The sequence below is a fragment of the Hyalella azteca genome, unplaced genomic scaffold, assembly GCF_000764305.2.
Source record: "Hyalella azteca isolate HAZT.00-mixed unplaced genomic scaffold, Hazt_2.0.2 contig11898, whole genome shotgun sequence".
In the NCBI taxonomy this organism is placed as follows: Eukaryota; Metazoa; Arthropoda; class Malacostraca; order Amphipoda; family Hyalellidae; genus Hyalella; species Hyalella azteca.
Window position 1 is genome coordinate 99,875 of NW_025941874.1, and position 26,023 is coordinate 125,897.

Consider the following 26,023-nt stretch of genomic DNA (forward strand, 5'->3'; position numbering starts at 1 on the left):
GGACTTAGCTGAAAGCTCCTGCTGGTAGCCAAGCATTCAGAAAATACGGGTATCTTGACATCATAGCATTTGAATAAATAAGTTGGCATCGAGTTGGTATATACAAGAAAAGTTAAGGTGCATACATTGAGAATCAAAAACGTAAAAATTGCCTAAATCTGATATCAGGTTTGGGACTAAGAATAGTTATAAAGTATAGGGTACCGTTATCATCACTCGAGTCGCTTCAATAAAATATAAATTAAACTTATACAGAAGAAATGTTGACAAAAATGTGGCAACATTTCGGAAGCTTTAAAATGCTGTTCTTCAATTCTAGTATTACAAATTAATTGTCAATTTAACATTAATTGCTATTATTGGAATGCGGCGATATAAGTGTCACGACAATGACGACTTCTTGCCAAAGATAGTAGTTGAAGAAACGCTGTAGTTTGCAGGTCGCAATAGCTACTGTACATACCGCACATTAGAAGACACTGCGCACCCGACTTAGAAACTTACACCAGTTGGTCATGGGAGATTCATCATTGGGAACGTAATACTGCAGGATTATTTTCTTGTCAATAAGTAGCAATAGGTCCTTAAATAGAGTAGCATGAAATTCATAATACCTGGAATTCGTAGCACAGAGAGAACATTGGTACGGTAAGCGTAGGAAAATTAATGAACAAAAATCACATTAAATGAAATCACAGGCGGTTACAGTTATAAGTCTACATAAATAAATAACCCTCGCATTGAGTTGTACAATAATGGAAAAGATGATTAATATGGCTATGATGGTCAACAGATTCTTGTTGAACATGAACGGAAATTAAAACTTAACGTCTTAGAAGCTCGGTAGCTGTGGAGCAGCTCCGAGTACCCGTCAGGACATCGCATTACAGTTCTGTGATTAGCAGGTACTTCGAGTTCGTGTTTTGATCTGTGAGTTAGTATTGTAAAAAACATGGACAACATTTAAAACCAACCAAAAGTAAAATATCGGTAGTATTTAGAACGTCATGAAAACATTGGTGTTGTCGTGTTTAAAACCAACCACAAGTAAAATATGGTACTAGTATTTAAAACGTCAGGTAAACATTGGTGTTGTGTAAAACCAGTTATGCATAAAATATACGTCTTTAAATGGAATGACAATTTATTTTTGAGCCATTCCGTATTGAATTTAAAAACGGCACAAGAAAAACCGCACGTAACTAAAATGCCAGTGTTGTCAATATGATTACACTGGTGAATATACTGCAGATTAAAATCCTATAAAATTAATTAAAAGTTGTACATTTTTTTGGAAAGCTGATTGCAAGATCTCACTTCCTGATGCTCATTTTGCTGCGGTCTACGGGACTGAGGCTCACTTCGCTGCGGTTGAAGGGAAAATAATTTTAGCGAGAGCGATCAAGGTGTCCAAGTTTCGGTAGGCGACCACGCCGCCCGAGTTGCAGTAGAGGCTGATGTCCGAGCCGCCGCTGCGCGCCTCCACGTACTTCAGTTGATGCTGAGACGCGTCAGGGGGAAGGTCACGCGCGAACTGCTCCAAGGATGTGAATGGTATAATGCCGCCACCCAGGGACAACAACACTGCGTGTGGAGCGCACGTGTCCCACATATATGTGCTCGCCTGAAAGGTTGAGTTAGTAAGTATTGCACGAGCCAAACTAGGTTCTGATTTCACGAAATACTTGCTGATCGACTCCCTTTGTTGCGGAATTTAAGAATTTTACAAAAATTTTCATTTCCTAAAAGAGAAATCTGCTCTCTTGCGTATGCATAAACATTTAAAGCTCTCGATTTCCTCATTAGGGATGCAATTCTGCGTCTGCAGAACATATCCTCATCAGCTCTACAACACTTATTTCAGCTCCCACTGGCTCCTAACGTATATGATCCAACAAAATTCTCCTTGTGACATGTCACTAAATGTTAAATTCGACTAAAAAAAGAGATAAAACACATATTTGTCATTAATCGCGCACGAACTAGAGGAAAGTCACAACAATCCCTCCTCAATGAAACTTGATTAATTCATATATACAAAAATACAATGCGGAAGCCTCTAGCACTATGCAGAAGCCTCTAGCAAACATTTTAGCAAACTTAGGACTGGACTTTGACGGGCTTCAATTTATCAACCACCATTACTATGCAGTGGCCCTTAGCATTACCTCGTAGCAACCATGCGCCCGCACTTTTATGTTAATTAATTATCACCGCATGAACCACCATTAATATACCTAGGCCTCTAGTCTTACCTTGAGCAAACAGGCTTGCACTTGCAAGTAGATTAATCATTTAAGCTAAACCACCATTAATATACTGAGGCCTCTGGTATTACCTTAGAGTAAACATAGGCTTGCACTTGCACGTAGATTAATCATTTAAGCTAAACCATCATTAATATACTGAGGCCTCTGGTATTACCTAGGAGCAAACATTGGCTTGCACTTGCACGTAGATTAATCATTTAAGCTAAATCACCATTAATATACTGAGGCCTCAAGTCTTACCTTGGAGCAAACAGGCTTGCACTTGCAAGTAGATTAATCATTAACGCCTAAACCAACATTAATATACTGAGGCCTCTGGTATTACCTTGGAGCAAACATAGGCTTGCACTTGCACGTAGATTAATCATTAACGCCTAAACCACCATTAATATACTGAGGCCTCTGGTATTACCTTGGAGCAAACATAGGCTTGCACTTGCGAGTTGATGACCACAAGGGCCTTATACCCAGCGCCCGCGGCAGGCAGCGTCTCTATGCCGGCGGCGGCGAGGCGCTCAATGACACCGTCGCTCTCGCTGCTCGAGACGCTCACGCACCGAAGCCGCGATGCCTGCAATAAATATTTTTTAAATCAAGCACAGTGCACATATAAGTAATCTCCAAGTGCGCAAGGAATCTTTTCATCTTATATGTAAAAACAGTTAAAGAAAATTCGCACGCATATTGACAACACAAATGTCAATATGGTTCACTGAATAATAACGTTACGCTGATGGAAATAGGGCTATGGATCCGCTGATTAAAATAATTCATGAATACAGTTACAGTGCGTATCGGCTTTCCCCTATACTACACAGAGTAGCGCACAATGGTGGCAAAATTCCTCCTCGAAAATTGCTCTTAGCAGTCTTTTCATTGACGTCCAACAGTGTAATATAAATTTTAAAATTTGACAATTTTGGACTCCATGCAAACCTTTCAAGAAAACCTATGCTACAAAACATCTTTAGCAAATATTACCTTCACATTGTTGAAAGATAGAACTGCCAGTAATTTTCAAAGTCAGTTTCAAGACTAAAGCCATTGTTTAGGGTTGCGTTTATGCGACGGGTGCGTGCAAAATCATACCATACCAGCCAATTACTGACGGAGTTTCAATTAAAACCGATCAATTACAGACGGGAAATCGACCGCCGCGTGTACTTTGGCTACTACGGGTACTCTGTACAATTAGTATTTTGACCGGCAAGTGCACTTGAGCGAGATCCTATAGAACTGCGCCCGACCACCAAGCCTGTCTCACGACACTGACGAGGGAGGTGGCGTTGCTGAGGCTGTTGTCACCGCCACACACGCCCCACACCACTGATGTCGCCGCACTCTCAGTCCTGCACACAAACAACTCCTTAATTGTACCATTTACTATAAGTTAACTAATTAAGAGATGTAAAATCACGAAAATCTGTGTCGATGAAAGTTTGCTTCTAACGCGGAGGTAATAAACGACCTATATTCCTGGAACGACCTATAGAGCATCATAACTAACCACTAACTTCACTGCACTGAAAGCTCATAATATCAATTTGTCTATTTAAACTCACCACATCTAACAAACGATTAAATTCTTTGGTAGGAAATCTTCTAAGCACAAAAATTGCAAAATTCCCCTGAAAAATGTTACTCTTCTACTTTACAGAAGGATTCACATCAATTGCAGATTTTTTTACTTTAATTCCCCACATCAAATTAACGTTTTGAATCTGAGAGAAAAGCTTGTAAAACGTGAAAAAGATTAGGTTTACCCATTTGCTGGTGCAGCGGCGAACGGTTGGTTGACCACACCAGCTATCGGTCTGCCATCAGTCGTGTTGAAGACACCGAGCAGGACGGTCACACATTGCAGTCCGCGTCGTGTGACTCCATTTGTTAACTCATTGCCTTTGATGTATTCTGCCGTCGAATCTGGTTGAAAATGAACAGGCGCAGACTTGTATTAATACTCTTGTAAAATGAATGGCTGCAAAAATGAGACCTAGATACATCTTTAGCTAAATACCCAAAGCTTGAATAAAAATTATACATTCTTTTTAGTGTCTTGAAGTTCAGCTAATCATGGATCAATCATAACACGGAGCCATACGTTGACGTGACAGTTCCCAACACATGGGCAGATGACGGACAGACGAGATGATCGAGATCCATACTGCAACTATCCATTTTTATTCCATCTCAGAGATAGGTATTTATCCTAATTTTTATTCACAAGCTAGACATTTTGCTCCAACTGCTCGCAATCCTTATAATAGTTCAATCTATTTTTGAGTGAATATTATTCAGGCCAAAAGTTAATACCATCTCCATGCTATGATCTTTCCATTTATCACTAGCATGACTGTGTGGATATAGCATTGATTATCCATTGTTACATTAAACTCATTGTTGAATTCTACTTTTGTCCTTAGTAGTTTCATTCTTCACCAATACCTACTAAACATGCCAGATACTAAGAGAACTGTGCATTAAATATGTTAACTATACCTAGAAAGTCACTGAGAACAAGTGTAATGAAAACTGTATGAATTGTGAGAGAATTAAAATGAATAATCAGAGCTAAATAGGCACAAATTGATGCACAAAGTTGATATTTCAGTTTCTCTAGATAAGAGCAATGCTTGGTTTCAAATGTTGCAATCTCAGAATGTGAGTTCCTCATCATATTCAAGTTGTATAATACATACAAGAAAATATGATCTTAATTTTGGTGCATTTTCAAAATATTTTGAAGAACAAGGCAAGGCTTGGCTTGAAAAATACCTAAGTGAAGATGACTAGCTTGAATAAAGTCAATGAACTTTCTGCATAGATGAATGGATTAAAAATACATGTACAGGACTCCATGTCATACAAGCATGCATTGATTGTTTATGTTAGCATCTCCATGAGGACTCACAGAATGAAATCACAAAGAATTCTAAGTTTACCAATCAAAATTTAAATTATTTCCAAACAGTTTTAAATTTATTATGACCAAGCAACACACCAAGCAGTGTGCCCACCTACCAATAGGGTCGATCCATATGGCTAGCTCTTCTAGAGGCACAGTAGGTAAGGCGGAGCTCACCAAGACATCTCTTTTTAATTCTTTATGAACTTCCTGAGCCAATGCATCAGCTGCTTTTTCATTGCCATTCAACACCTGAAACCACCAACTACATGAACTAATTGCAATCAATAGCAGAAATGAAAAAAAAATCAAATTTTGAATACAAGTGGAAAAATCCTGGACATGCTGAAGGGAGGGATGATTTTTAATTTCCACTATGCCCATTTCAGCAAAGGAAAAAATAAAAACATGCTCATTAGTTTTTGAAAGTCAAATGCGAAAGTTTTCAATAAAATTTCAGGCATTTCTCTACATTTTTCAACTATGGATCATGTAGTTCATCAGTGTTTTCCTAAAAAAAAGACTATTACATACGAATAAAATTTTTGGAGAGTCAGCATGCCTCAAAAATTGTTGCAATTTGCTGGTTTGGTTATCATAGGGAAGCAAACCTGAGCAAGAAGGGCTGCAGTGCTGCTGGCATCTGCTTGAACAGCAACAGTGATGGTTTCACCCATAGTGTTTTTGAAACATGCTTGTTCTTCTCCATAAACTCTCCCTTTCAATGCAGGAAACTGAAAAAATTCATGAAATCACTTTCAAATTAATTTTAGGAGTTGTTGAATATTCATAATTATGCACTAGGTTATGCAAGTCTCATATATACTATTGAATTAATTTCTTCTCAGATCTTGTATGCAGTACTAAAAATGGCTTCAAATGTCACTCACTAGTAATCAAACAGATTCTCAAAGGCAACAAATGATAGCTATTCAATTGAGCAGTTAAAAAAAGTAATTTCAGTTTCCTCAAAAGTGTTATATCCATATAAAAAAAACCATATCAGCAGCATAGTTTAACTCAATCCAAATATAACAGTGATAGCAAATTATTCAATGAAGTCATTGATTTAGTCAATGACCATAAAATTTCATGATCACTGTACATAATAATCACATATTACCATAGACACAATACTGTATTGATATTATTTCATTTTGGTTCTCAAGGGAAATTTCACATACTTGTTTATTAATGACATCACAGAGAGTCTGCTGAATGAGGACATCAGCTAAGGTTTTGAAATCTTGATCAAATCTGATGTTTTTTGACTTTCCTGTTTTTTCTTCCACTAGAAGAGAGAAAAGCTCTTTATCTTCTCTAATTGTCTGAGCAATTGAGGCAGCTTTAGCTGAGAAGTCCACTAACACTTGCAGCAAACTTGATAGTGACATAATGAATAAGTAAAATCAGGAATGAATAAAGTTGAACTATTTTTTTCTGATCTAGTATGGGTATAAAAGGGGCAATAGTTTTTAGGTCTCCCATATAAAATTGAACGTTTCCTCAAATTATGAACAGATATACCTAGTATGTATGCACACTGGAGACCACATAATTTAGGTGAGATTTATCAGATGAATTTCAATTAGCAGGTCTCATCTAGGATAGATAAAAAATATTATAACTTAAAATCCTTGACACATCAGCAAAAATGTAGTCTGATGTAAAAAATGTAGCAAAAATGTAATCAACAATGAAGCCTTGTGACTAGCCATATAAGAGGTTATTAATGCATCAGAAATTAGCAATATTTAATAGCAATGCCCTGTTTTGAATTGAACAAGAAAATTTAGCATCTTGGGCCTGGAGCAATTTAGCCCCCTGGCAAAATTAAAATTAGGTTTATATTACTAAAAATATAGATTTTCATGACACACTACTGTGAGTTTCAACAGAATACAAAAAATATAACTCAGTACTCACTGCAGTGAGTGACAGAGAGCGCATTTTCTCTCCAACGAAAACATGAAGTCATGGACAGATGGACAGACAGACATGGCGAGCACAACAGTGCATTTTTTCAATAAATGAGGAAATGCCCTAAAAAAACTGATGTTGCAACTATTTTTCTGCTTTCATAGAAGTTGGTCCAGAAAGTGGACCAAAGAATTAACCATTATAGAGGCTCATGACAATCTTATATTCTTTTTCCAAAAAAAGCTTGCATACATGTTTGAAGACAGTTTCATATATAATGCTATAAATTGTGAAAAATAATGCTAATCATAAATTCTTTTGATAATTAAAAAATGATTTTAAATATAAATAGTTATTAGAATTCAATCAACCAAGCAGTTTGACAAGGAACCAAGCAGTTTGACAAGGAACCAAGCAATTTGACAGTCACCTTGTCAAAATTAACGGCACTGCAACTGAACAATAAATGAAGAAATTTGTATAGTTTTGTAGAAGAAGGAAGACTTGGTAATCCAAGATTTATTCAAACAAATGTTGAGTTACCTGAAATTAAAGTAACTGACATCAAACACTGATCATTGACACACAACAAAATAAAACAAACAGTAGAAACAATATTACAACAAAATCTAAGTTAGCTACATACATGGTGGAGAACTTACATTACATTACGGAAGGAGTCAAGACCATTCAGTTTTATCACATTAGAAAAAATCATACTCAACATCATTCAACCACTCATTCCACAAATAGCTCACCAACATGGTTTCAAGGGAAATCACTCCACAGTTACAGCCCTACACTCACTTACCCAACACATTACCCGCGGATTCAATCAGAAACAACCACCTTCACGAACCATCACAATAGCACTAGACATGTCCAAAGCATTCGACACAGTAAACCTACACAAGTTAATAGACAAACTGTCAAATATTCAAATTCCACCAACATTAACCAAATACATGTCCAATTACATAAAAGGAAGAAAAGGCTACACACTTTTCAATAACACCACTTCCAAACAGCAGAATTTCAAAACAGGCGTCCCACAAGGGGGCGTCCTTTCACCCACTCTATTCAACATATACACCTCAGACCTCCCTACTCCACCCACAGATGTACACATGATTACCTATGCAGACGACATCACCATCTTCTCATCACACCACAATTACAAAATTGCAGGGCAACGCATACAACCATTCCTACAACAGATACACGACTGGACTATCAGAAATAACCTCCAACTAAATGCATCCAAAAGCACAGCCACACTTTTCACACCTGACCCCGCTGAATACAGGAAAATACTAAACCTTACCATAGACAATACCACAATCCCCAGCTTCCAATAGACCAGCACCTCAGACTCCATGCATCCCAACTCAGACTAAAAGCACAAGCACCAACCCACCCACTTCACACTCACACTCAACCTTACAACCCACCCAGACTTATAAAACAAACAGTTTTCACAAACAGAAACTATACCACTAACATACTCATAGAACCAGACCAAGCCACAACAGAAACACTAAATAGATGCAAAAAACAAATACACACTACAATCACAACTAACTACATAGACAATCTACCAAACAATGCTGTACTCTCGGCACCAGCACCAGCCATAGACTTCAGAAACCCAATTACCCAGGCACACACGCCGACCACTAGCACAACTCCGTACAAACAAGTCCCCCCTACTACACCAATACCTACACAAGATAGATCCAGCCACACATCCGTCCCCTCTTTGTCCACTCTGTCTCAGACATGATCACAACACCTGCCACCCGTTTGGCTGCTCGGAACTGGTCACGCCCTTGTCGCCCCTGGTTTTGTGGGACTCTCCCATCGAGGCGGCGGGGCTGTTAGCGCGCTGGGGAGAGAGGTTGGGCTGGCCACAGGAATGGGTGTAGGCCCCGTCCCGCACTTGTCGCAGGACGGGGAGGGCGAATAACAACAACAACACCATTCAGTTTGACAGAAACATAGACACTGGCATGGTGTGTGAAGCCTGGGCAGCTAAAATCTGGTCTTCATCTTAATATGAGCTTAATTCCTACAGAATAAGTCTTATTACCACATTCACCCTTTACAAAATTTGTTGCTTATGAATAACGAGAAATGATTTTAATACCACTAATTCTGGTAATGTTTGAAATAGCAAATAATTTAAACAAAAATTATTCATATACTGCTTTGCTTGTTAATAACCGTAACAATCTGGGGGTCTTTGTATTCTAGTCATTTTCTGGGGACGGGAGATAAAGCAATTTCAGTTTCCCTTGCCTCTTCTTTGGTTGGCTGTTGAGACACGGTTTGAGGTTCTGCAGCGTCTTGTGGCAGCGTAACAACTCCTCGAAGTTAGCTATAGATATCCAACCACAACACAAAAAAATATAACTCAGTAGTACTCACAGCAGTGAGTGAGAGTGCATTTTCTTGTAGACAAAATACGAAAAGTCACAGACAAACAGACAGACAGACGGACGGACAGACAGACAGACAGGACAAGCACAATAGTGCATTTTTTCATAAATGAGAAAATGCGCTAAAAATGGAAAAATGCTGCATCAAAGAAAGCATATGCTAAACAACTCTTATCAAATTCATTTCTGGAAAGTGGAAACTTTCAATGCAACGCAACTGTGCAAGTAAACAAAGGAATTTTTAATATAAAAGATGGTATAACCTTGGAATACATTTTTCTGAACTTGTGACTTTCAAGTCAAGTACTTTGGTTTGATTGGGAACATTATAGATCATGAATTCTTCATAATATAAAATAAAAATCTACTGCAGTTCATTGCCATGCTCCTGCATCATAAATGGTATGACACTCACAGTTGCAGTGATGTCAGACAGCATTGATACTATGTTGTTTCTGTGACAAAAGCATAAAAAATACATTATCACACACTTTATTGCTTCTAAAAGGAGAAGAGAGGTCCTCATTGGTATTTCTGGGATAAAATTAGAGATTTGGGACAATACATGTGCACTGCTTGGTAAATGTTAGTGGCTCAACAAAAAAATGTGTTATGTGGCTCAAATGGCTTTCCACTGTCTCAAAATGATTCATAACTTAAAAAAAGAACCCATAACTCAGCATTATCATAACTCACAGTCAAAAATGGTTATATTTAAGGGGGGTCAAGCCCCCAGAAAAACTTCCACTGTTTCCACATTTACTAACTGATCTTTCTGAAACTTCACACATACCAGTATATGTAAAACCAAAAAACAAACACATTTTGTTCCTACGATGTTTTTGGAAAATTAATAAAAACCTGAAATTCATAGAAAACAGACAAAAAGGGGGTACTTTAAAAATCTATCTCCTCCTAGAGTTTTGAAGCTACAGCAATGAGACATGTACCATTCGATTCGTAAAGACCATACCATCAACCGGGGCTACTTGGAACAGGCGGGGTAACTCAAGACAGTCCTCCGACATGGCCTAAAACTGTTTTAGTAGCAAAACTAATTGGAATATTGCAAAACTAATTGGAATATTGCAAAACTAAATATAGTGGCATAAAAGTCAACATTTTTCCTATCTATGTAGTATAAAAGAAGTTCAAAAATACTACTGTCAACCGGGGCTACTCGGGATGATTTCAAACGTTTTTCATTCATAACTTCTTACCATGAAACATTTCGTAAACAAATTTAGGCTCATTTCAAAGCCCTTTGCAAGGGCTATCACATGGCTTTTCCAAAAAATTCCATATGCTATTTGTAAGGTGCCAGATGCAAAAAAAAAGTGTCCCTAGTAGCCCCATTGCATGGGGCTACTCGGGACACTTGGAATAAAACTTCACTTTAAAACATTTGCAGCATGCAGAGTGTACTCATCTATTACTAACAGTACTCTGAAGTCCTCCTCTTTCATTATAGATGATGTAGAGGTAGAATAAATGACATTTTCTGTGATTTTTACTTGTTTTTCCTTTATTGATATGATATTGCCATATACATTAATTACCGTATTATTGATACAATATTACCGTATTATTGATGCGATATTACTGTATCCATGACCATGCCATTGAGCATTTACAACAACTTTGTCCACTGCAAGCTTCATATCAGCAGCCCTATAGCTTTTTTTCTGTTTCTGTAAGCTTACAGGATGGCTTGTAATTTCACACCATTCTAATTGGGTTAAGTGAATTTACTATAAAAAAAATCATGAAAAACATACTTGAAACAGAAAGGGATGTTTTAGTGACAACCATAATATGTTTTGGAGAAATAAATCATAGTTTAGGTCAATTACTTTTCATTCTATGATGCCTGGTGCACAATTCTATATATGACATTCTATGCACAATTTTGTGATGACCAATGATGCACTAATTTTTCTACAAGTGAATTTTTTTTGGCTGAGCAAGGTAAATGTAATCAATATTCTTTGTTTTTAATCATTTTTTTCATAACTGGAGGCTGAGCCTTTGCTAACTGAGGCAGAGGTTCTACTGTAAATGCGTTTTTGGGGGTGTCCTGAATAGCCCTGCCGTGCGGAAATGGCCACCATTTTTTTTGGATTGAGGTATGTAAATTTTGCAAATAAAGTTTTCATGCTGACACTTGTCTGCCACTTTTTTCTAAGCAAAATTTTTTAATACGGCAAATATTTTTTTTACTACTACTACTACAGACCTTAGCAGAAGTAACTTTTCAAAATATTGTTTTTCATCATTTATTTCAGGAATTTTTCAAAGCTACATGATTCCTGATTCGATACAAAGGTACATGGCACATGATTATCATGTGCCACTCAGCCACTGCACTGCAGTGGCACATGATAATCATGTTTGCTAAGCTGCAAACAACTATTATTCAATGAATTTCAATCCAACAAAACTGTGTTACATTAGAGCCAAGAGATTTCATTATTTTCATACCTACTGAAATTTTATGATATCATTATCAGAACTCTGATCCTATTTCAGAAAAAGTAGCCAAGACTTTTCCAGCCCTGAATTTGCCAGGCCAATATAGGTACCGTAAAATAGTTACATATGGAAATGACAAATTTTAGGAAAGTGTCATAGTTTGCAAATGGGGGGCACCGCCCATAAATGGGGTAACTTAGACCACCTAATGTCAGCCCTGACGGGGTAACATAGACCAGCTTGGAAGTTAATATAAAATTACCATATATAATATATTTTATGTTTGACAGCCTATTTATGTTTTTCTTTATGTTTCAGACTCTACAGAGTCTTATATATGGTAATTTTAACTTAATTTCCAAGCCAGTCAATATTTACCCATCAGGGCTGCCATTAGGTAGTCTCATTTCCCTCATTATGGAACGGCACCCCCCATTTGCAAACTATGACACTTTCCTCAAGTTTGTCATTTGCATATGTAACTAGAAGAGTTCTGCTATAATGCAGCAAAACCTGGAGTTATTTGGAGTTATTTTACCAAAAAATATAATTGATTTTACCACCCGGTCTAAGTTACCCCAAGAGGCAAGAGCTGGGATAACAAAGACCATCACTTTTTTTGAAATTACATAGAGACCGAGAGGCAGGAGCAAGCAATTTATGGTTGGTAAAGCTAGAGTATAGACCTGTATTTTGCATGTTTCAATTCAAGTTTAATTTAGCTAGTAAAAAAATGCCATCATTTATAAAAAAAAGTGGCCTAAGTCCACTGTGCAGAGAGTGAACGAAGATTTAAAGACCTACGGCGACGCATTATCGGCAAAATTTTTGCCTTCAGAAGATCTTGCCGACACATTTAGATTGAAATTCTTGCATTTAATATATTTCTCAGTCTTCAGCCAACTATTTAGAAAAAAGTAAGGTTTCCGCACTTTCCGGTACGTTGGATGGATTACGATGCAGCGAAGCTTGTCCGGAAATCAGTTGCGATGAGTTCCCGCAAAAAATGTAAACAACATTTTTTTTGATTGCGTAGTTTCGGTCGCATTAGAGCGGTCAGACTGCTTTATTACTTGTTCAGTTGACACTTGCTGTACAAACTACAACCGGACTGTTTTTAGGGTAAAATTAGTTATTTGGGGTAACACGTGCATGCAACCTTGTAATAAGTTCGTGGCTTGTAAATAGTTCGTCATTACTCAGCGTAAATGGCTTTTCATTAAAAATTACCCGGCGACGCATCTTTAAAATGGCCGGTGACGCTTTGGGCTTAAAAATCCATATATTGCCGACGCTGCATCCACCCTCTGCATAGTGGGCCTAAGTTACCCCATTTTAAGGTATATTGAAAGTTTTCAAAAATCAGAGGTAGCCTAAACCCTAAATACAATAGTTTTACAGGCAATAAAAAAATTTCAGACATAAATAGGCATAGGCTTAGCCTCTTAGGCCATTTTTATTTTTTTTTCACTGGGTCTGGGACTGGAGAAATTGGAAAAAGGCCATTGCGCCCATTGCATTTGGAAGTTTGGAACAGGTAAAATTGGCCAGATTCACCATTCACAAGACGAGATCCTTTGTTCAATTCGTTATTCATAGGTGACTTCTGCCAATTGTCTATATAGGATAGACATAGATAGGAGGAACATTCATGCAGGCTGATGCAGCAGACTGAGCAGAGAATCAAGAGATTAGTCGCAGAAATGAAGGTTTCTTTTGGGGATGTACATGCTGAGACTTAGACTAGAGTAAAGAGCAAGATTTACGTACGACGGTACGACCCTAGCGCCTAGGAGGCTAGGCGATCCCAAATCGCCGATCGGCGTTCGTCAGCAGTCAGCAGACAGCAGTCAGGCGTCAGCAGTCAGCACTGATTGAGCCTTTGAAAATAATATCCTCAGAAAAGCCTAGCTCGTCCGCACTAGCTGAATTACCAAAATAAAAAACCCATAGTTTAACTAGTATGGTTCAGCAATGAAAAAAACATTCTTACTCTTGTAAAATTACTATTAAAGCATACCTTTCATTTCCGGCAGAAGCCTCACGACACGTATAAATGGAATCTAATTCTGCTTAGGGACAAAATTTCGAAACGAGTGCTGACAGCCGAAGATACTAAAGATTTATTTTAATAGTTTTATGATATCCCTTGCACCATGGTTGAATTAAATTATACTGTTGTCGCTACAACACTGACCCCTAAGAGACTTTTGAAGGCAAATTTCATACTAACTAACCGACGTAGTATGAAACCGAGATTTACATTTTTATTACGCATTGATGAACGTAGTCAGTAATTGGGGGTTTCGGTGAATAAAGAAAATCTTATCTGTCACCATCACTCAACGATTGAAGATATTGCAAGATTCTCACATGTTCTGAGTTTAGAACTTGCAACTCACTGCTACTAATTGGATAATGCTGAACTGTTGCTACATGGAGACCAAACCCATAGGCATAGGACTGAATTTTGGTTTCTGTCGAAACTCAAAGAATAGATAATACCTAATGAAACCCACGGTAATGAGCTAATGACTCGCCACATCGAACAGTTCAGCAGAATTCGAAAACGCTACTGAAATAGCGAACAGTAGTCAAGGTAAAGAAATAAGGAGTTTGCTGTAACAATATTCGATTATAGATGGAATGTGACCGTTGCAATAATCGCTAGTCTCCGAAATCTCACTGCCAGATTAACCATATCAGTATAGAAGCACAAGTTACGCGTGTGGCTCCAATGTTAGTTCTAAATCATTGAGCACAAGTATAACTAAACACGTATAACCTAATAAAATGTTTGAACAAAATTTATAAATGATAAACAAATCAACAGGAAATAACCACGAAGTGACAGCCATTTCTCTTGACAATTGCGAGAGGACTGAGGTGCATTTAAACTAGGCGTATGTTAGAAATAATGCACGAATTTTTTGCAATTCGCCTGTGTCGGGAACACCGGGACCGAACGCTAAAATTCTAAAATTACCATCGGATACTGGGATGTCGACCTGTTTGGCATGATTGCGTACAGCTAATTAAGAAGGATATGAATGTACGTTTCCAACTCAATAACTATTTCCTCCTCGCTTTAAGGCGTGTCCACGTGAGAAGGGAATAAGCCTTAAGAACCAAAGTTAAAAGTTGCAAGCTGGTAGTGGTAAGTTAAAAACGATGCTATATGTATAAGACATGCGTTTTAAGCTCAACAGAGCCAAAAATCCCAAACGGGATCCAACACCTAGCCTGAAGTACGCAAGCCTGAAAATAACTAACCAAACGAGCGAACAAAGGAATACGTTGTTATAAATTCTAAAAAAAAACACATACGCCCAAATTCACGCTTTAGAAGAAGGGAAGCAATACGTATCGTGAACGGCAGAGTGGTCGAAGTGGAGGTACGCACAGTCGCAGGGTCAAGACAATTCTGTCTTCTCCTGCAACGATGTAAGATTTTGGCTCTTGCCAAGTGGCAAGAGTTGGTAAATTTATAAATAATTTATTTTAACAAGATTTTGTTTACTTTTTCTTGTATCTGCAGCTCTCCTTGGAATAATAACCGATTTCGACAAAATTAAAAACGAAACATTTTATTCGGATATTCGTATGTAATTGAAAGTGTTGTGCGATTTATTCGTCCGCTTAAACATGAAAGGGAGCGCTGTCGTAGGCAAAAAATCTATCTCTAGAATTGGCCTGTGAGCCAACGCCTAGCCACAGCATGTGTATTGCTGTATAACCGCTGAGCATCGAAAATGTAAGCTGCAGACCATTCTGGAACACCGTAAATGTGGCTGTACAGGAATAAATTTTTAGCAGGTAGTATTTGCGGCTAATATTATCAGCTTCTAGCTTTACCGGCTTTTCGAGTGTTTCAATGTGAGTAGGAGACCCAGGAGAGGTTTGGCCGGAGTAGGTTTGGTCAGATACAGTATGACCATTGCTGGCTCTATATAGATGTGGCTTGGGAGCATTGAGCACTTGACTTCATAGGCTGCCATACCGTCTGGCCGACGTTTTATTACCGACGTAAAGGAATATGAACTGCTGAACATTTTTTTTAAATGTCTACTACCTATACTTGTACAATTATGATTTTCTGTTCGAGTTAATGATCGAGACAGAGAATTCGAAAATTATAATTCGACTTGAATCGATGACGACAAGCTATCGAACTCTAATACCAGCCGTGCACTCGCTGAGCCAACTATGTGCAGTTCATTCATTTATTCATAATAATACGGTGGATGCTCCATAATTGAAGAAAAAACACACCAACGGTTGCGAGCATTTGTGAACCGAACCTTTGCATTTGCAACGGTTAATGTGCAGTTCTGAGCATTTGTGAACCGATTGTACTCGAGGAGTGCCGCTTGTGGTCAGAGAGCAGATGCAAGTCTTACTAACGCCGGTCCGGGCTTACAATATCTACTCTAAATTGGACATTGCTGCTCTGTTTCGCTCCAATCGATCCTTAGCGCCGACCTTATGCCTGCGGCGGCCGGCCCTCTTCCCTTTGATAAATTTTAGCATTTTTTAGGTGACACGGATTTTCTGTGGAAGTGCATTTCTGAGTGTTTTTTTGCGTGTTAAATGTGTGTTTATTGGGATTTTTTTTGCACCAATCAAGATTTTAGAATAACTGTAATTATATTTTATTTTCAGTCATTCTATATTTTCTATATAGAATCATTCTATATTCTATATCATTCTATATTTATTCTATATTTTCAGTCAATTTGGTTCAGAATTAGTGTTCAGTGATATTTTATTAAATGAATTCAAACTTGTACGTGCCAGTCCTACAAATTTGTTGAACTGATCAGGACTTCATGGCAGTAAACATAGAAGTGAAGGCACGTCGTCCCTGTCTTAGAAATGTAAATGTAATAAATAATAATTTCAATAATTTCTGTATTGGTAGGTTGTAATAATGTTCAATTTCTTATCGATCCAACGTTAACGAAAAAAATTGTATTGTAATTCAACAACGTAAATTTTAGTCAATTCTCTTTTAAAAATTTGAATATATTAGAGTAAAACTTTATACAGCATTTTCATACAAAAATGTTTAATTTTTGACTTGAATAATATACATGTAAGATGTTAGGTAGAAATAAACATGGATAAGATTTTTGCTACCGAGTGCGCTAATGCAAGATTTAATTAAAATTTTTAAATATTTAGGCTGCATTTAGCTTCCTAACGAATCAATTCATGTTGAAAAGGACGTGTACATTTAAATAAATTTTAATTCAACCATTGAACTGAGTATCTGGTAGACACAATGAAGATAATGCAAACCAAGAAAGATTTGTCTGACAAAGCCTATCCATTTCGCATGCAGCACACAATTCTGCTCATTTTCAAATGAAACGACAAAAATGTTGAGAGCGCGACTTTGGCACTCGACTGTAGTGAGCCCATGATCAGAAATTTCGTTTTACTATCCGAAATAAATACTTTATATCCATGATAGTACTTTATTTCAGCTATCACTGATTAATTAAATCGAGGGGACTGCAGAGATCGAAATATTCACCCCATTTAATATAAAAATATAATAACAATATAGTGGTTTCAACGTTTAATAGACAGTAGGCCTGTCGCCGATTCTTAACATGGCAGAACATTCACAGCTTGTTGCGGTCTCGAACTCGCAACTCGCTGCTCCAATTCTGCTCTGCTTAACCGCCCGGCCCTCCTCGCCGATTTGACGACGATAAGAAAACACCTAGCAAAGAAATTTGTTGGGATAGTTGAAACATCACCATTTCTTTTATTACTAACTTTATTGTATGGTAAATGATACATGTAACACAATAAATTCACACAAAATGCTGAAGGTGATTGAGTAAGAATTCGTTTTAAAGAAGAGATCGATGATTATTTATACGAAGCTGATTGGAAGAAAACGGGAAAGAAATAGTGTTAGAGTGACAATGACAATGTATAGCATGAGTTCATGGTAAAACTAGAATTAATGTAAACACATTCGAGTGCTATTGAACGAAATAACTGTGAACATGATAAACAATCAGGAATGCTCGTCATGAAGGTTTAGTTGGAATTAGACCATGCAATGGAAGGGTAAAATACTCCATTGACGTGTTTACCTTGAGACAGTATTCGTTGGATGCTTTATTAATCCGTATCTCTTCTACAGCTAGCGAAATTTGGTACTGTTAATAATTAAGCATCTCTGATCACGTGTCGCCAAGGCTCGAGGCGACTGTGGAGCTTGTATAAAACACGGTAGGATGTGTGATATGAGTCCTAAGTTACTTGAGCGTTCCAAGAAGTGCTATAGCTGTGGCAGAACATTTAAGAGCTCCTAAAATAGAACTACTGTACTGGTAGCAATAATAACTTTACAAGTAACAGACCAATATGTAGACTAGGTCTAGAAGCCACTCTAGCAAATTAGTATGAACTATATTACATTTTCTTGCCTTCCATCCTATGCCCAGATACATTATAAGAAATCATCTATTATAGAGTTATTTACCTAAATTATCTACTTGAAACGACTATCATTTGTCAAGAAAGAGACGAGTGAGCTTTGAATTTACGAAAATACGCGAGTAACTAAATTTCATCACTGTCGTTTGGAGCACGAGTCACCATGCCTCATGATCAGTCACTAAAATTTCGTCCCGATACTTCGTACATGGAATCATTCCACTCATTAATAACTGAAAATAACAACTTTTTCAATATTAAACAATATGGTCCATCAATCTTACGCAGGTTATTTCAGTAAATAAAAACCCGGGAAGAAACCGTTGACCGAAATCAATTGGCGTTTTGGTTGATGATAAACATTTTGATCGCTTACACACCGATTTTTCGTTCTTGCTTGCAAGGTTCTAACCGACAGCTTATTTTAGTAGGAAATTTACTTCTTATTTACCACTAAATTTCGTTCTCCGCCAACGCATTTCCTCTCAATGATTCGTTGGTTCTTCTCCGAAGACCGATACGTATTAAAAATTCCCCTCCTCCCGACAGCATAGATAATTGAAGCAACAACATGAATATACATTATCATCAGAAAATTTAGCCTTTCTTCCGATGTAAACTTTGAGCATAAAATTAGAAAAAAATCACACTATCAACTAGTACCAGCTCTTGGGAAAGATCTAACATGTTCCGAAACTTAATTTTGAGGTCCTAATGACCAACGACACTTTTCCTCAAAGCACAAACTCGTCGTGAAAAGTTCAAGCTGAAGAGAAATTGCATCCAACAGATGAGGCAATCCCATAAAAATAGGCTCACGAATCTATAACCTTGCAGTTGTATTACTGTAAATCTGACTAACATAGAAGTTGTGGAATTGTTATTGAAGTTAAATTTAATTGCTCTATAGTGCTCTACCGAGCTCAACAATCAGCAGAAGGCCCAAATAAATTCAACAGAAGCAAATAACAAGACGAAAAAGTATCTCTATATTTCTTAGCACGGCTTCTATAGGATATAATACGTAGGTCTATAGTTGTGTTCTAGAATGCCTGCACCGAGCATAGTTATACGAGTCTCCTGCCTACTCTTTTCTATAAGAGCCAACTTGATAAAATAACGTCTTGCATAAATTCATATGTATAATACGATTCTATTAGTACTCTATGTTATATATATGCATATATATATACTTTCATTTATATCGTTTAACATGTGCTCTGAATCGACAAGTGATGTATAGGGAGAGGTGGTAATCTAGGGGTCACTGGGGGAAAATTGAGCCCAAAGAAATATTGTGGTCAAAAAATTCCTGTAATAGACTAAATAGAAAAAATCCAGTCAAGGCGAACATTGCGTGAAGATTTTGCGTGGATACAAAGATTATATTTAAAATTTATTTTGGTTCCTAAAGTTCATTCATGAAACAATGAACGAAAGAAGCAAGTTGTATTTATTTCATTATTGAACAACGGGACTTGGGGTTTGTGGTTACATTTTTTGTACAGGAGACGGGAGGCTTTCCTGATAAACTTTATCGACCGAAATAAAAATTTTGCGCAGAAATTACGCACCATGCTTGCCGAATATGGGACCGAAGTCATGAAGAATTAAGGGTAATAACTTTTATTTCCAGTGAACACGTTGCAGGCTCTGTAGGAATTCCATAATTTTTAAATTGCACCAATAATGAATTATATGTTATGGCTTTTGAAATTTTTATCGTGTAATTTATAGGTAAAAAATTGATATTAATTTTAGGTACAGGAAATTTTTAGTCAATAAAAATTTTCAAACAGAATGCAACCAACAAATAATCACTTTCTCGATGGGCAGGCTAATAAAAATTTACATCATGATCTGCCAAGGTTTGTTGGAACAATATATTCTTTCGGCAATAACTCAAAGCTCGGATTAAATGAAATTTGCAAAAGTCTTTTAATGGATGGCGGATGTGGTAACAATGTCAGGTTATCAAGAAATAAAATAGCACGAAAAATACTAATCTTTTTTATCATCGGAGGCGCCATTCGTGTGCATCGGAAGTGCAGGGATTGGTTGAATCTAATAACGTTATCTATCGTCTGTATATTCTTCGAAGAAGATTTGGCAAATCCTATACGTAGAAGATAACCTTGATAAGCGAGCTTTTGTTTCATTATCACGAGTGCATCTTTAAGAGGACAGTGCTCATCTACTAAAGAGTAGCTTAAACTTGAGCAATGAAGTACATCAACGGAACGGTAACAGCATTTATCATTCGGAGTCCCCCGCGTCTACACGGTTAAACGAATCAAAAAAATTCTTTCTGGTAGCTAACACGTACATGAATAGAGTTTTATTTCTCCGAGAAAACTTAATACTTAATCATGCAGAAAATAACTTCTACTAAGTAATTGTTGTATCTAAAAGCTATTTACAGTATATTGCCGATGACACTGACATAGTTAAGTAGTGTCGCTTGTGGGTGGCAGAATATTGCAGTATATAGAATTGAAGAAAGAAAATCAATTGCAGAAAAGAATAACATGTTCCATTACGATTTTTGTTCACAGTTCCAAAACTAACGTGCGCACAAATTAAATGAAATTCACAGCTTTTATTATAAGTGCGGGCTGAGTGCTAGACCATTCCGAGTTGTTCAGTATTACCGGCAATATGTGCATCAATATGGTAGGTAACCGCGTATAATCCGAACTTAGCCTCTAAGTTTGACAGTGTCACTGCCTGAGTAACACACTTGAGGCTTCACCAGAAATATGAGACTGAACTGATTGCTTCCAGACACCCCGGGAGGAGGACAACGATGCAGATTAGAACGGAATAATTCAGAGCAAGGTAGAGTTCAGATCGAAATTCTGCATGTTAAAAGAGAAGAAAAAGCGAAATACGTTGTCGTGAGAAACCACTAGCTGAATAATTGAATTTTAGTCAACTATTAAAGAAGAAATTCAACTCATAAAATTCCGAAAAGAGCAAGCGACAAAAATGCTTCACAAACTGATAACCGGATTTAGCAGAGCTAGAAAGGAATCGATCATCTGTCGAAACCAGCAATCATTTAGCGCATTAAATCGAGGATGAGTTAGGGGCTGGGGATCATTGAGCAGATTAAATCAAGCTTGTCTTGAAACTATGGATCATTGAGCAGAATAAACCAAGAATGAGTTGAATCTATGGATCATTGAGCGCAATTAATCAAGTACGAGTAGAGACTAGTAATGGACTAATGGATCAGAAGTTTTAGATGCACACCTTAAGGCAGACCGGAGTTGTTTATACACGTAGCCTGTCATGGTTGTAGCACTTCTCTACCGAGAGGTTAGGACATCAATGTCCTGCCATCATTGTGGCGATATCAGGTGTGATTTTCACAGAGCTTTAGTGAAGGCCTTAGATGGCTGCAATCTAGATTAAGGTTTTGAGCCAGCAACTTCATTTTCACGTAAAATCAGAAAATTGTTTAGAATAAAATGAAAATTGTTTAGATTAAAATAGTCACGAGGACACAAGAAAATGCATACAGAGAACCTCGAAGGCATATTGGAACGTAGTGTGAGTTCTCTATTGCCAATTAATTATACCATGGATAATAATTTTTTTTAAAGCATAGGTAAAGGGATTTCAAAACATTGAGTGGCTAGGAGCTATTAATGTATTCCAGGTATATGTATGCACAAATGAAGACTTCGACAATAAGAAATTAAAATAGGAACAGAAATTCCAGTACACTGAAACGTGGACATATAAATCCTTGCGATGAAATTTTTACATCGATGCGGGTCAAGGCAATTGAATAACTTGTCCACGTTGACAGCGATGCCGAGGATCCCATGCCGCATTAACAGAACGAGTTTTTTCAAGTTTTTAGTCCTTGAAGTTTGATGTTTGAGAAAAGCGATGAGGCGGCAGACGGGGAAGTGGAAACGAGAATATCCGTGAGGCTGAAGTGGTAATCGCAATCCTGGGTCACAGTTTTTTTCGGATCACGCGTTGTCAAGAACACAAAACCCATTCGATTCTAAAGGATGCACGCATAAAAGCAAAGATATGATCGCACTATGATCGGAAGATTGCTGCACTCTTAAATTTATACTTGCAGCAGCCACTTGAGTATGATAGCAATGAACCTTAAAACATTAGTAACACTTTAAGGAGGTCCAATGTCATGGCCTTGCAAACAGTACAACATAAGTTGCTAAGTCATGCATACTCCCTTTATATCAACACTGGAGTTTCATTAACAGTGTCACTTCACTGGTTTAAGTCCACGTTTTACTCAACATTAGTTGATGCTGTCCGGTATAACGATGCATATATTCTCAGTATTAGCTTGCCTTAAGATTAATCTCAACCTCATTGTCGTGACTTAACCTAATACAAAACAGTTTAGTTTAATATGCCTTCCAGAGTATCACAATGGAAGTGAGGGCGCAAGGGCTTGACTCTTCGAACAGCGCGGGCCCTATGTTCTCTATCAAAAAGTATTTCACGATTTAGCGACTACGTTCGCTCAACATGGACACAGGTAATGCTTATAAAGATATAAAAGATGTACAATTTCATTTTGTGAAGTTTTTTATGAAAGACATTATACATGTGTTGCTTGTATAAACGTCTCAATGACTGAACTATTAAGGGATGAGCATCAGATTTATTTGTACGAGTACACCTCTGACTCTACTTATTTTCAATACTGAGAGCGATTACATATGATGACATTTGTCGGAATAATAGATTCAAAACCTGTTATATTCAAACGTGATATTTTCATCAATTTAATTGTATAAAATTTTTGTTTGAAAAGTTTACGAAATGCACTTTCGTTTTAGGTCATTTGCGATAACAAATGGTCAATGTTCGTCAAGTTGCTTGTCGACGCAGGGACCATTATATCAACATCACCCTTGCGGGGAGTGATAGAGTTTTCAACACTATGGAAGGTGCAAGAGAAAGGGTGCAGTTATCATGTCTTGAGCAGCAACTTGGTCATTGTGGAGTCTGTAGATACTAAATTTACTTCTTGCGCAGGATATTTACCGGGAATTTATGCTACAATGCAAACTATAAGTAGATGAGCTCAGATGGGGTCCATTAGACATCCATGGATGGATTTAGAATGGTTAAATTTGTTTTAATATCTGATTCGATTTCGTAACCTTTGTAGTATCGTAATAAGACTTCAGAATTGGTTTATGTAAACTAGAAGAGATCGTGTTATGATAGTAAAAGTTGCGTTGTACATTTGGAATAATGCGTGAGAATTTTCCAAGATTTTCATCGCTCTTTGCAAGTTTCAGACTTTCACAATAGCTTATTTTAAATTATATTTTTTGCAATCCAAGCAATGCACTTTTAAGACAAAAAATGAAATTAATTGCTGGTATTCATTTTCTATCGCTTTGATATTTCAAAGTCTGTCTTCGGCACTTGAAAACTATGTTGGAAGTAAACAAATTAGTATGGAAAGCCTTCATGCAAGGCTATTGAGAATCGGATATCTTTTCACAGCTATATGAACAGGCAGGCATATACAGGCCGTTGCGCTACCATTTGAAAATAATGAATTCATTGCAATTTGTCAAATTTTTGTTGCAAAAATGGAAGGTATTCTCAGCTAAGATAGTTTTACGTAAGCGAATTTTTCGCATGTTAATTTTCAGATTTATTCATAAAGAGCTTTGCCGAGCAGATCAGTTATTAAAATAGTCTTAAAACTGAGTGTAGTATTTCATATAAATAACTTTCTGTTGGAATGACGAACATGTCACCGCATGTGAAGAAAACATAACCTCATTAATTTGATCTACAAGATTTATTGAATTGAAGGCCGCGTAACGATCGATGTTGCGGAACAACGAATGCCTTTCTCGACATTTAAACAGTAATGTACAGAGTAAAAAAAAACATTTTTAACTATCAGGAACGAAACACAACATGCACATCAATTATTAAACAATAAGTAGAAACTTTAGCGCTGTATAATACTATCAAAAACATCACTAAAGTAATGTATATCAAGTAGATTTCCTATATATGGAGCACAGTAGTTATCCTTAAGTGTGGAGGGTAAGGTTCTCGTTGGATTCGTCGGAGATGTGAAGGTAAATGATCCAGTACATGAGGTTGAAGCAGACGAAACACACTGGGAAAACGATGCGGGAATATTTGTCAACATCGGAGGGGGAGCAACCGTACAGCTTGTCCAGACCCTGCAAAGTTCAGCGTTATTTAATAAAAAAATTTAACTCTAATTCGTTGTGTATCAATTTTATTAAGACTATACTAGATGGTGTCTATGTAATACTAAACTATATTATAGATGTATTCCAGACTATAATAGAGGATGTTTTTTTGAAGCTCGAATGCGGAGTGAGCGCTATGATGAATTACTAATTGATTGTGAATTATTTCACCGATAACGAAATTCCTTGTTGAAATTCAAAACACAATTTATAATTTTAAACTAATATATTCGTCAGAAATTTCCGCGAAAAAATTAAAAATATGACTTAAATAAGCTGGTATTTGAAAGTGTAATTTAATTATTGGTAACACCGCGGCAAAAACACATGCATAAATTATTTGCCCAACCCAAATGATCAAAATTTGTGCACAGAATTTTCATGACATTTGAGGTAATTAAATGGGAAATAAAACGTAATTGAATGGGAAATAAATAATGAAATTAATAAATTACCAGCTGGACGCAATTTTTCATTTAGAGACACACTGTCGAATGAAAAAAAAATAAATAAAAGAAAAAAACAGAAATAAATAGAACAAATAAAAAATACTTTTAACAACCACGTTTTCTTAATGGACAAAAAAGAAAAACATTTACTCTTACATAACATTTAAGTTATGTAAAATGTTATGTAATGTTATGTAGGAGTAAATGTTTTCCTATTTTGTCCGTTAAGAAAACGTGTTTTTTAAAAGAATTTTTTATTTGTTTTATTTCACTATTTTTAGTTTTGTAAAAACCAGAAAAACGTGGTTTTTAAAAATATTTTTTATATTTATTTATTTTCTACTTTTTAGTTAGCAATTTTAGCAATCAAATCAATTTCCAAGGTTGGCAAGTGTGGATGTTCGAGAAAAAACTCAATTTCAAACTTTTAGTGTTTTTAGTCACAATTAGTGTTTTTTTACTTTTTGGAATTAAAATAAAAAAATTTTAATTCTTATTTCTGATGATCAAATCATGAATTGTTAGGCAGCATAAACTTGCATGCCCAATTTCAACTCACTAGGATATTTAGAAGTACTCTAAATTAAGGTTTGAATTTTTGATGACTGACACACACGAAACGAAGTCAAGAAAAACGTGGTAATAAAATAAATAAATATAAAAATCAAAGTTGTAGTGTGCAATCTCTGTGTCTTTAAAGAAGCGCCTGCTGCAGAGATCGTTTTCACAGGCGAAACCCAAGAATGAGGTTGCGGGTTAAGAGCTTTTAAGAAGAACAGGAATGGCGACCACTCTCTCCTTATCGATGGTCCGGTCGCTAATGACACGCGTGCGCACGGCAGCTCTAGCAAACATTTCAGTACTG

General features: G+C 36.8%; 1 protein-coding gene across 1 annotated transcript; it reads right to left on the reverse strand.

The window, feature by feature from the left end:
* Positions 1 to 1,309: 1,309 nt before the first annotated feature.
* LOC108683083 (inositol polyphosphate 1-phosphatase) lies at positions 1,310 to 25,465 on the reverse strand. The gene is made up of 8 exons (XM_018172363.2): positions 25,452 to 25,465; positions 6,360 to 6,620; positions 5,787 to 5,909; positions 5,292 to 5,427; positions 4,034 to 4,193; positions 3,544 to 3,619; positions 2,683 to 2,841; positions 1,310 to 1,624 (listed from the first exon to the last, which is right to left on the reverse strand). The coding sequence occupies exons 2-8, from the start codon at positions 6,567 to 6,569 to the stop codon at positions 1,358 to 1,360; spliced, it is 1,131 nt and encodes a 376-aa protein (XP_018027852.1). The 5' UTR covers positions 6,570 to 6,620; positions 25,452 to 25,465; the 3' UTR covers positions 1,310 to 1,357.
* Positions 25,466 to 26,023: the final 558 nt, after the last annotated feature.

Excerpts from the sequence above, each read along its gene's own strand:
- LOC108683083 (XM_018172363.2), bottom strand. The coding sequence starts at position 6,569 with ATGTCACTATCAAGTTTGCTGCAAGTGTTAGTGGACTTCTCAGCTAAA. Across the intron at positions 5,910-6,359 it reads GTGATGTCATTAATAAACAA|TTTCCTGCATTGAAAGGGAG; the intron begins GTATGTGAAATT and ends GAATTTTTTCAG. Across the intron at positions 2,842-3,543 it reads TCAGCAACGCCACCTCCCTC|GCATCGCGGCTTCGGTGCGT; the intron begins GTCAGTGTCGTG and ends TATTTATTGCAG.